We start from the raw sequence: 12,628 nt of genomic DNA, 5'->3' as shown, positions 1-12,628 counted from the left end.
TCAGCCAAATTTGTTAAGATTAAACTCCACCATTTTTGTGTTACTTGTAGCAAGAATAAAAAACATTTTAAATATATTGACAAGTAACAGCTGGTAAAGTACTATTTTATGTATAGTAAACACTTTTGTGTTTGTGTTAGGGGTTAGTTGTCTTAATTGTTAAACTGTTCCAGCATTAGTTAAAAATTAAAAATCAAAATGAGAGCAGGTGTTTTAACTCGGGACAATCTAGAAACATTGGTGGGTTAGTGCAATAGTTATTAATACATCCTTCATTCTCTCTCTTTCCATTTTCCTTTCTGTGTGTCTTTTATGTATCTCTTTTTACCCCTTCCCCAATCTTGCTTTCTGTCTTTCTTTCCCTTTCTTTTTTTCTGTCTTTCTGTCTCTCCTTTTCCCTTAGACCCAATAGTAGTAGCAAAGATGCCTGGCCATCATTACAAAGCTCAAGTAAAGCAGCAAATGGCTTGATGATTGAACACCGGAAAACACCCCCAATCCTTGATAACGGTTCAGATCAAGAACACATGACGCCAGATGGTCCTGATTCAGAGTTGGGGCAAGTAGCCACCCTTTGCCCCTTCTCAGCAGCTTGTGACTCTGCCAGGTAGTCAAATACAATTAAGTACTGCAGATAGTCTTCCAGGGACAGCCTTTCACAGTTTTTGCTACTCCTAACACATTGTTTAAAGTTTACAGCAGCCTATTGTGGTTGTAATTCATAAATAGTATTTTCAAAGGGACAATAAGATTGACATCCAATAAATTATTTGCAGTTAAAATGTGAAACTAATGTTCTAAGTGTGTTGTCTCAAGAAATGCATCGCCTTTACATGTCATTTTGAAATGAAATTAAAGCGTAGGTAATTGATATTGAAAAGTCAAGTACTCCTATCCTAATATGTTGAAAAAAGTAATCCTATCTTCGTATATTGAAATTAATGTGCATTATAAATAGGAATATTCTATGAAAGAAACTTTTTATGTGAGGATCTGTAAATATCTAGTGTTTGAAAAAGCCATGTAATACAGGAATTCATACTTTATTCCCTTTTTGCTTTTGAATTGTCCATAAATTGTGCATTTAATTTTTTTGCTCTATTTTTTTATGTCAATTTAATTATAATGAAAGCATCACGTTTGCCATATTGAAACAATTTTAGCCCGTTGGGTAGTAGGTTTAAAGGGATGCGTAATGCGTAAAGTTCTTTGGGAATCCAAAATTAATTTTCTTTATCTATATATTCTGTGTGAGTATGTATGTATGTATGTATACAGGGTGCACTTTAAATCTACAAAACAGTAAATGCATAAATTTGCCATTTTTGCCCAGCAGTCTACACTCAGTAGCCCATAATGACACAGTGAAAACCTTTTTTCGGAAATATTTGCAAATTTATTAAAAGTCAAAAGCTGAAATCTCCAATTAACATAAATATTCAGACACTTTATTGTAGTACTCCAAATTGTGGTCATGTGCATCCTGTTTGCTTTAATTATCCTTGATGTGTTATTAACTTTTTTGGAGTTCACCTGTGGAATCCTGAAGTGATTGGACATGATTTAAGACGGCATACACTTGGTTATATAAGGACCAACAATTCACACTGCACACCAGGACAAAAACCAAGCCGTGGAGTCCATGGCAGTCTCTGTCGTTAGGTGTTATTGAGTGTAGATTGATGAGCAAGGTGTGCATATTATGTGTATTTATGTATGTGTGTGTAATTGAAAAAAGTGTTCTGGAAATGAAAACAAATTGGAGTTTACCACATTGAACAGCTTCACTAATTTAGTGAATCATGCAGAAATTTATGCTGTTGAATCTATACCAAAATAACAGAAAATAAAAACCTACTCTGTGCACGTATTTCAGATTTTTTAAAAAAGCAGCCTATGTTAAGCCACAAGTCTAAGTTTAGCTTGTAATCTAATGCAGTTGTGAAAGAAAAATTAGCTGTGCACAAATATTAACATTTTGTGTAGACAGATGGATATTTTTACATACCAGTAACCAGAAAAAACAGTTTTTCTTTAGAACTTTAGAAAGGAAAATCATTTCAACTTGGTGTGCTTTGGTTTGAAACCCTAATATTTTCACTTATTATCTGAATCCATGGTTGTAGATAGCAACAAACAGTTAAGTTTAAAAAAAAATTTAAAAAATGAACATAGAGCACAATAATGCTCATTACAAATGACATAATAGACATGGTTAAAAGAGGCATAGTAGGCAAGAGTAGACATTTTATCCGTGTATTGTGGATATCAACAGAATACTGTTAGAAACTTTGTCCATTTCAGGATCATGGGTGGCCATTCCCCTCTGTGCACATGAAGAATGTATTTTTATTTTTCTTTCAGTCGGTTTGTTTTCTGAAACAGCTTCTTCCGTTTCCCTGGAATCATAAGGGGTATGAGACGTCCAGGCAGATTTAAGCATAAAGCAAAAAACAACCCTGGACAGGATACCAATCCATAAAGGAGCATAGTCACTCACACAACAACAAACTTCCTTAAAAGAAAAAATGTGTGTTTGTAGGTGTAAATGAGGAAAAAAAGAGGTTATTTCCATGATGAAAATAAAAGTCAGGAACACAATATATCAACTTTGTGGCCTTCAGCAGGTGTGAAGGCTATACAGCTGAAATGTCATGTCTCATCTCTTACCTTCTTTTCTTTAAAGCAAGTCAATACATTTTTTTTTTCCATTGTAAATGCCCGCAGGAAGCACAGTCCTTTGCTATGTATGTGTATTGTGTCTGTGTGTATACGTAATACGAAAAAACAAATGTTACACTGGATATTTGTACTCCTGAGATTTTTTATTTCAAACTACAGAAACTCAATTATTTTTTCTTATGTAAACTTTTTTCTTTGTAAGAAAAAAATCTTAAGAAAAACAGGAAATATGTTTTGCACATGTGTTCAATTCCCATGTTGTGGTAGCTCTGTAAGTTTACATAGGTTAAAAACAGTCTAATATAGTTGCCTTACAATTAGCTTACACTAGTTAATCGTTAATATCTTTCACATTTTCTTGACAGACACTATAGTTTAGGGATCATGATTAAAATTGTGAATCTTGAGCTGCATTCCATTTGAAGTCGGGAGTCAGAATTTGAGTCAGATGTTCTGTCAAGTCCTAGTTTGTCTGGCTTCAGATAATGACGGCAATCCAACAGGGCAATGTACACCATGCATTTTATTGAAAACTGTAGTATTATACTGTTTACTAGCATTTCTGTCTATTTGTTTCTCATTAAATCAGTCATACACACACACACCCACACACACACACTATAGTGGCATGCAGAAGTTTTGGCACCCTTGTTTAAAGTGTCTGTTACTGTAAATTAGTTAAGAGAGCAGATGAACTGATCAATAAAAGGCATAAAGTTAAAGATGACACATTCCTTTATATTTTTAGCAAGATACATTTTTATTTCAATCACTCACAGGTACAAAATACCAAAAGTTTGGGTAATCAACATGATCAGAAATTAGTAACACCCCCTTTGGCAAGTATAACAGCTTGTAAATGCTTTTTGTTGCCAGTTAAGAGTATTTAAATTCTTACTTGGGGTGTTTTCATCCATTTGTCCATGCAAAAGGCTTCTAATTCTGCAGCATTCTTGGGCTGGCTTTCATGCACTACTCTCTTGAGATCTAGCCACAGATTTTCAATGATTTTCAATGATGTTTAGGTCAGGGGACTGTGAGGGCCATGGCAAGAACGATTTTGAGGTGTGTTTCAGATCATTATCTTGCTGTAGGACCCATCCTCTTTTTAACTTCAACTTACAGATGTTATGAAATTTGCTTCCAGAAATTATTTATTTGAATCCATGCTTCCCTCTACTAGTGACATGTTCCCTGTGCCACTGGCTGCAACACAAGACCAAAGCATTATAGATCCATCCATATGCAAAGTAGTTGAAGAAGCGTTCTTTTCCTGGTATTCGGCACCCTGTTTTTATCCAAACATACTTTTGCACAATGGGATCAGAAAATTCTATTTTGACTTCATCAGTCCACAGGACTTGTTTCCAAAATGTAAAAATCATTTGCAAACTTCAGGTGCTGAATTTTGTGGCTAGGATGCCGGAAAGTTTTTCTTCTGCTGAGTCTACCATGAAGTTCATATTTGTTCAGGTGCTGCTGAAAAGTAGAACAGTGTACCACCACTCCATACTCTACTAAATCTTCTTGAAGGTATTTTGCAGTCAAACAAGGGTTTTTATTTGCCTTTCTAGCAATCCAACGAGCAATTCTTTCAGCAAGTTTTCTTGATCTTCCGGACTTCAACATGACCTCCACTATTCCTGTTAACTGTCATTTCTTAGTAACATAATGAACTGAGGAAACAGCTAAGAGAAAACACTTTGCTATCTTCTTGTAGCTTTCTCCTGCTTTGTGAGCATCAGTTATTTTATTTTTCAGAGTGCTAGGCAGCTGCTTAGCGGAGCCCATGGCTGCTAATCATTGGGAGAAGGTTTGAGTAGTCAGAGAATTTATGCAGCTTTACAATTTGCATCACCTGAGGTTACCTAATGGTGACTGTCAATAAGCCATAGCCCTAACAAGCTAATTAAGGTGTGAGATATTGGTACCTGAGACCTCAGATATCTTGGGGAGCCCAAACTTTTTCATGGTGGTTCTTTCCTTTTTTCACTGTATAATTGTACCAAATAAAATCAATACACTAATCTTACTAATCTGCTGAAATGAAATGTCATCTTTAACTTTATGGCTTTTTATGATCAGTTCATCTGCTTATGTAATCTGTTCACAGTAACAAACATTTTAAGCAAAGGTGCCCAAACTTTTGCATGCCATTGTAACTATGGACATGTTTGGGGATGCAAAATACAGTGTAATGCATTCTCATCAACAGCTATTTATTCCAATGCAGCAAACACAACAAAGGTTTTCCTGGACATGTCTATATTGATTTTCCAAATGTTTTACTGGAATACGATTATCTCAGGTGTGATGTCATTCCCAACTCTGACATCCATCTTCCGAGGTAAATGGAACACAGTATGATAACACTAAAGAGCTTTTCAAAGACATTATAGATAAAATAAAGGTAATATGCATGCATTAATTAGAAAAAGGGTGCAAAATGTTCAGGTGTCTGGAGATGCATAGTATACTGTATATCATCATATATATGGTGATGATGGGACAAAGGATGCTAACTAAAGAATTTGGCAATAGGGAGAATGACATTTTTAAATGCGGGCAGATAGTAACTTTCCTTGGGGTTTTATTTAGAGGAAATATGTTTTTTTTTTTTTTAACGATTTAAATGAAATTTATATGTAGCGTAACACAACATGTAATTGAGGAGAAGCACTTTGTACACATTATACACATACAATATAAATGAAAGGGATCATAAACCCATATAATCGGCGGAGTGGTGGCTCTGAGGTTAGGGATCTGCACTGGCAATAGGAAGGTTACCAGTTCGAATCCCGTAAATGCCAATAGGGACTCTGCTCTGTTGGGCCCTTGAGCAAGGCCCTTAACCTGCAATTGCTGAGCACTTTGAGTAGTGAGAAAAGTGCCATATAAATGCAAAGAATTATTGTTATTATATAAAGTAAAGGATAACTGTAATGTGCAGTCCTTCGCATCAAGTCTAAAAGGAAAATTCTTGTATATAGGCAGTCCCCGGGTTACGTACAAGATAGGGGGCTGTAGGTTTGTATTTAAGTTGAATTTATATGTAAGTCGGGACAGGTACCTTAATAAATGTTATTGTTGACCGACTGTAACCAAGTGCTCTGCCAATGAATGATGGAGTTTCACCTCTTTCTGATCTTTTTATTATTTCTACTTTATTTTCAATGGTGGTGGTTTTTCTCTTCTTTACTGTAGCACCAGCACTTGCATCAGATTTGTGTTTCAGAGACATTCTTGAAGGGTGAAGACCAAAGGTTAAGATGAGCTCTTCTGTACAGCACTGTACACGCTATCACAGCAGATTAGGCACCAATCGTCAACACATCTGATGTAGTGCTGGGCGGTATACCGGTTCATACCGAAAACCGTTTTTTATTTTTTTTATGATATGGATTTTTCTTATACCGCAACACTGGTTTAAATTGCCTAAACGACGTTCGGAACATGGCGCATCGGGAAACTGTTCAGCTGGGGACCTTTTTCACTGCTACACCGCTAAACACAGATTTGTTGCACTAGGGCTCTTTTTCACTGCTACACCACCAAATAGTGGGCGGTAGCATAGGAATGCTGCGTGGTGAAAATGGACAGAGAGCCTGGAGATACTTTAGTTTTAAAAGGTCAGATGTGTAAATACTGTTTCTATACTACTGGATAATACTGCAAGCCAAGCTGTACTTGTTTTATTTGTTTTCAATACAGTGTAATGTACCTGGGTACTGTGTAATAGTGTGACGACATGTTTTCAAACCCCCTCATAAGTTATATAGCACATTAAATGCTTTGTGTTAAGTGATTCTTAAACTGACTTCTTCTTGCACTAAGAGGAGGCGCCGGCAGCGATCCCCGCACAGAATACATTCACTTCATGATCTTCCTTCTCTCTGAACATTTAGAATGCTAAAATAAATGCTTAATATAATTTTCATGGTGAAATGCATTAACACTAGAATTACCAGAGCCTACGAAAAAACTCGTAAATCCGTCCCACCTTAAATCGCGTCTTAAATCCGTTTGCACATCTCCGCCAGAGTCCTTTGTCATCTAAATGTGCTGATAAACAAAAGCTACTAGCAGCCAGCTATTCCATCCCCCCACCGACTTAGAATGAACTTCTCCTAGCTCATGCCTTGCCTTGAGTTGATTATCTGGGATTGAAGTGGAGTTTTAGAGTGGAAATAATTCTAGCGTTATTTGGAATACACGCATTTCATGTGTGTTCCGTTTCTATAGTAGTCTGTGCAAACACATTTTTAAAACAGAAACATTTTTCATATTCTAATAATAAATGACAAAATGTAGGCATAAACTATATAACGTATGAAGCCTGAAGTCCATATATCAAAGAAACACTTTCACAAAAGGTACAAATAAGAGAACACGTGCGCTTTTATTCAAAAATATAACTGCACAAAAAAAAAAGCCGTGTTAGCATGCCACATTGACACTCTTACTACAACCGCCGCGGTGGCGTAATGGTATCAGCTCCTGACTGGGAATCAGAGGGTGGCGAGTTCGATCCCGCACGGCTCCACTTCGAGAAGTGAACTGCTCTTATTCTTACAATTTTAGAATAACAACATAAATTTGATTTCAGTCTGTAACAGCTGGTGTAACTTATGATACTGGTAAAGGTTAGCTTTTTTTTTTTTTTTTTTTTAATTCACTTTTCATTCTCGCAGTCGCATTCAGAATCAATCCATACAACCCCATCTGACACAGCTGTTTTCACATAAATAAAAGTGCACTGTTATTCAAGACTATAACCGAAGAATAAGGAAAGCAAGTTACAGTTGGTGGTTGATACGACAGCTTGCGTGGTGCAATGCTAAGAACTGCTGATTTCAAGTGACGGTGAGATACGAAGAAGGCAGCTTCGCCAGCATTTGTGTGTCAGAACCCTTGGGGGGGGGGGGCGGTAGTATGCATCGTGGTACACTGCAGACCTATAGTGCTTCTTTATGTCAGATGGGGTTGTATGGATTGATTCTGAATGCAAAAGTGAATTAAAAAAAAAATATATCATAAGTTACACCGGCTGTTACAGACTGAAATCAAATTTATGTTGTTATTCTAAAATTGTAAGAATAAGAGCAGTTCACTTCTCGAAGTGGAGCCGTGCGGGATCGAACTCGCCACCCTCTGATTCCCAGTCAGGAGCTGATACCATTACACCACCGCGGCGGTTGTAGTAAGAGTGTCAATGTGGCATGCTAACGCGGCTTTTTTTTTTGTGCAGTTATATTTTTGAATAAAAGCGCACGTGTTCTCTTATTTGTACCTTTTGTGAAAGTGTTTCTTTGATATATGGACTTCAGGCTTCATACGTTATATAGTTTATGCCTACATTTTGTCATTTACTATTAGAATATGAAAAACGTTTCTGTTTTAAAAATGTGTTTGCACAGACTACTATAGAAACGGAACACACATGAAATGCGTGTATTCCAAATAACGCTAGAATTATTTCCACTCTAAAACTCCACTTCAATCCCAGATAATCAAATCAAGGCAAGGCATGAGCTAGGAGAAGTTCATTCTAAGTCGGTGGGGGGATGGAATAGCTGGCTGCTAGTAGCTTTTGTTTATCAGCACATTTAGATGACAAAGGACTCTGGCGGAGATGTGCAAACGGATTTAAGACGCGATTTAAGGTGGGACGGATTTACGAGTTTTTTCGTAGGCTCTGGTAATTCTAGTGTTAAAGCATGCATTAATCGTATGGGGGCACGGCGGCGTGCCTGCCTTGCATTTGCATGTTTTTCTGGTGGGTTTACTCGGTGCTTCAGTTTCCTTTCAAAGTCATGTAGGATGTGGGGTTTTGTTGTGCTATATTAACCCTGCTAGTGTATGTTTTTCTTGTGTTCATCCTTCGATGTGCTGCCGACTCGTTCAGAGATGGGCGCAACTCTGAATGGATGGCATAATTAAACATGTATAACGAAGATATTTTTAAAGTTCTGAACACTCCGTGGGCTAAGTTTATAACTAGTTTTAATTTCACAAAGACGTTTATCGTGTGGTGATTGGTTATGTGGAGAAAGAAAAAGGAAGGATAGGAACTGGGGTTTTAGTATGTCAGATAGAGACAGCACGCGTGCAATAAAGAAAGCCCGCTCAGAAGAACATGCATTGAATTCTGTGTTCGTGTCTCCGACCACCAGATCACAAACCCAACATTTATACATTATTTAAGTTAAACCTGTGCGATACCCATTCATACATCCAGTTTTTTGGAGCCTCGTCACACCTGCGATAAAGTTCTCTACACTGAACATACACCTGGGGACCCCTTACTGCTAGGGAGCAGCACTACCGCCTCACTACAGTGCATGTTTAATACCTGCTTTAATGCATTTCATCATGAAAATGATATCAAGTATTTATCTTAGCATTCTAAATTTTCAGAAAGCAGGAATATCATGAAGTGAATGGATTCTGTATGGTGATCGCTGTCTCCTCTTACTGCGGAGGACGTCAGTTTAAGAAGCATAGTGATTAACCACTGGGTCGGGGAACACTTAACACAAAGCATTTAATGTGCTGCATTAACTTATGACGGGGTTTGACTAAATCTAGTAAATTAAACATTGATTTTAGGAAGAAGTTTAGTTTACGACATTCTACTTTAATTATGAAGTAAACTATGCGAATAAAGTGGAAATGTCGACTTTAATCTCAACATAAACGGCGAGAATAAAGTGGAAATGTTGACTTTATTCTCGACATATAGTTTGTTTTTTTCTTCCCTGTGTCCGTATTATTTGTTTCTTCACCGTGTCCCTAATACGATTCCGTAGGGCTATACCACAAATAGCATTATAAATGCAAGTTGTAGGTATATTATTTATGCATATAGCTTAGCTTGAAGCAAGGTCCATATTAATGCAGTTTGCCTAAATGATGGTTCAGTTGGTAAAGATGTCATCACCAAGTTACACTTGTTTTATTTTATTTTAATTTGGTGAATACTGTGTAATGCACCTGGGCTTGAAGTCTTGAAGTAATAGTGCAACTATCAGTAATAATACTATTATTTATTTTATTGTTATTATTTATTAGTTTAAATATTATGCAGTTTAATGATGATAGTTGTTTAAAAAGTCACTTTAACGTGTCAGTGGACAGAGATTGTTAACATTAACAGAAAGTGTAGTTGGTTTACAAAAAATATTTACTATTTATTCCTTTTCTAAGACATATTCAGTGCAATACAACTTTTGACAAGCACTTCTGGATATTTTACTAAGTTTAAATGCCTCTTTGTATGGTTGAAAATATGTTGTCAAAATTATAGTTTAAGTTTTTGCAAAATTTGTTCAATAGAAAGGTTCTGTATTTTGACTGCATCTGTCATGCAATGTGATACCTTCTCCATTAATGCCACCCCCTTGAAAACTATCACTTTATGGGGCAATGCAAACCTGTATTAATATTTGTGTGCACATTAAAATGTTTTTTTTGTACAATGTACAATACTCTTGACAGTGGAATAGGTTATTCTTAGCCAGTAATTCCAGTGGAAAATGTGGTTAACATCCACTCATGCATGGGGAAAAAAATACCGTCTAATACCGTGAAACTGGCATAATTTAGAAAAATACCGTGATATAGAATTTTGGTCATACCGCCCACCCCAAATCTGATGTATAGGGTGGTCCAGATCTAAGTATGTAATTAAGTAATTTTCATTACGCTATAACTTATTCAGCTTATTACATAGAAAATCACCCGAAAAATCCCGGACCATCGAGAAGTGTGCGAACTGATGACACAAAGAATCGTCTTCGTGCCGAATTGGAATCGTCCCTGCATAAATCAAAGTCATCCAGACGATCTGGATCTGCAGAGTTAGATCTGGACCACCCTGTACTGATGAGACAACTTCCTGCTATGTGCATAACAGTACAAGCAGGCATGCTATTGAGAATGAATGGGGGCAGCGAGGGGCAGTTCATCACCAGCCCACATCACAGTCCCCTCCACTACAGTATGCTGCCTGCAGTGTCCCGCCGCACCACTGCCCCCATTCAACACGCAGCCATCCGAGGCACACTACAGTGCTACCCCCCTCCTCCCCGTTCACCCTCTATGGCCTCCGTTCAGCCACAACAGGGGGCAGTGAAACCGCTTGCCACCGAGAGCCGCATGACGGACACTACACTGCGCGAGCAGTGAAATCAACCCTCTCCAGCCTCCGTCCAGCCACCGCTTGCAGCGTCCCCGTGCCGAAGATGACGGAGCGGCAGTTACTGAGGAGCATGAGTCGCAGCTGCGGCCCAGTTTGTTTGTTGTAGGTTGGGTGTCCGTAACCTGGGGACTACCTGTATATCATTATTAAGTGATTCACAAATAACACTTATATTAATGATTAACTGCACACACAGAAGGACCTGCCGAAACATTTAACAAACTACTACTCAAATTTGATAGCATGCATATTTTCTGTCTGTCGTCCTGCTTTAAATCACACAGCACTCAAGAAATTTTACTTGAAGGGATATGCTTACTAATTACATGCAGTGCACATACAAGTCCATACAACTAGGTAATGTTTAGACATTAATATACCAACAAAAAATACATTTCCTGTTTATATAAAGAAACTGTTTCCTTTAGCATGTGATATATTAAACTGGTAGACTCACTTATTGCAAAACATCATTAACCTTAAAATACTGACATAAAATTGCATTTTCCATTTCTTTTTGTAATACAGCATGCTTTATGTTTAAAAAATATTCACATGCTCTTCAAAAGCTGCAGGAATGTCCTCATAAGGCACAAACCCTAAAGCTAGTAACATTTCAACTTGTAGGTGATTCGTCATTGTTGTAAGTGTGCACTATACTGTCTTTGTATTCTTTTTTCAACATCAACTGAGATGAAAAGTGAAGTTTATTTGCTATGCTCACTTGACACTGCATGCATTTTTCCTGTCTACATTTGTCCACATTCTTTTTTGTGAGTGCCTAGTATATTAATATAAACATGTGTTTATATTTTTCAGAGTTTGTGAACTTTTAGGGTTGTAATAATCGGGTCATTGTAGCATCCAGCTGCATTGTAATGGAGTTTGTCTCCGTTCTGCCTGTGAAATTTACCAGGTCTGAAAGTGGTGATTACATTTGTTTGCTTTTTTAACTGTTAAATCTCCTCTCACTGGTATAACCTGTTAATTGAAATTGGTCAGTCCTATACTGTTTTCCCAATTAATTTATACCAAAATCTTCTGTCACTAGAATAGGTACTACTGTATGTCAGAACACATTAATTATGAATATTTAAATTATGAGATACCCCTCCTTTGAATGTTTTGTGTCTTTGTGGAAAAAGAAAATTAGACATGTAAGCATTCAATTAATTGCTCTCAATGTAATGGGAACTTTGTGCTTCTATTACAGTGTTTGAAATGTCAGCTGTGATTTGCACATGGACAGGAATGCACAGCAATTCTTCCATCAGTCTACAATTTTGAACACAAAGTTTGAGTAAATGGTTATATTATTTATATAAAAAAAAAGCCAAAACCTAATAAAGTAAATAGACATAATAGATTCTAAAGCATGTTTTATAACTCTAGTATTCACAGAAAAGATTTGGCATTCATTTAAGCTTAGAAAGATTTCTCTACCAAGACTACAAATGAGGGAACGAGCACTGTAAGCAATACATGGCCCTATAAGTTGTTGCACATACCGTGCATAAGCATGTGTGTTGTGTTTATGTTACATTAAAACAATCTTAAATTTAGGGCTACAACAACTAGTCATCATTATCAATAATAATCGATTATTAAAAACGTTGTTAAAGATCACTTTCATTGAATAGCTTATTACGACATTAGCCCGTGTATATTGTGCTGCTGAATGGCGTCACTACTTCATTCAGTATGTCCTTGAAAATAGGCAGATGGTAAGCAGTGTGGCCTAAG

General features: G+C 37.0%; 1 protein-coding gene across 5 annotated transcripts in view; it reads left to right on the top strand.

Annotated features, from left to right (window-relative positions):
* cnot4b (CCR4-NOT transcription complex, subunit 4b) overlaps positions 1-12,628 on the top strand; it is a 202,555-nt gene that overhangs the window by 127,740 nt on the left and 62,187 nt on the right. For 2 of the 5 annotated variants that reach the window (XM_028805263.2, XM_028805240.2), the window contains exon 8: positions 404-607. The exons of 2 other annotated variants lie outside the window; for them this stretch is intronic. In XM_028805263.2, the coding sequence (XP_028661096.1) occupies positions 404-607 (204 nt within the window). The remainder of the gene's footprint in view (positions 1-403; positions 608-12,628) is intronic. One more of the 5 variants, XM_028805248.2, reaches the window with a different exon arrangement.

This window comes from Erpetoichthys calabaricus, chromosome 1 (genome assembly GCF_900747795.2).
Source record: "Erpetoichthys calabaricus chromosome 1, fErpCal1.3, whole genome shotgun sequence".
Lineage (NCBI taxonomy): Eukaryota > Metazoa > Chordata > Cladistia > Polypteriformes > Polypteridae > Erpetoichthys > Erpetoichthys calabaricus.
The sequence above is the reverse complement of the archived record's forward strand: the minus strand, read 5'-3'. Positions and strand labels throughout refer to the sequence as shown.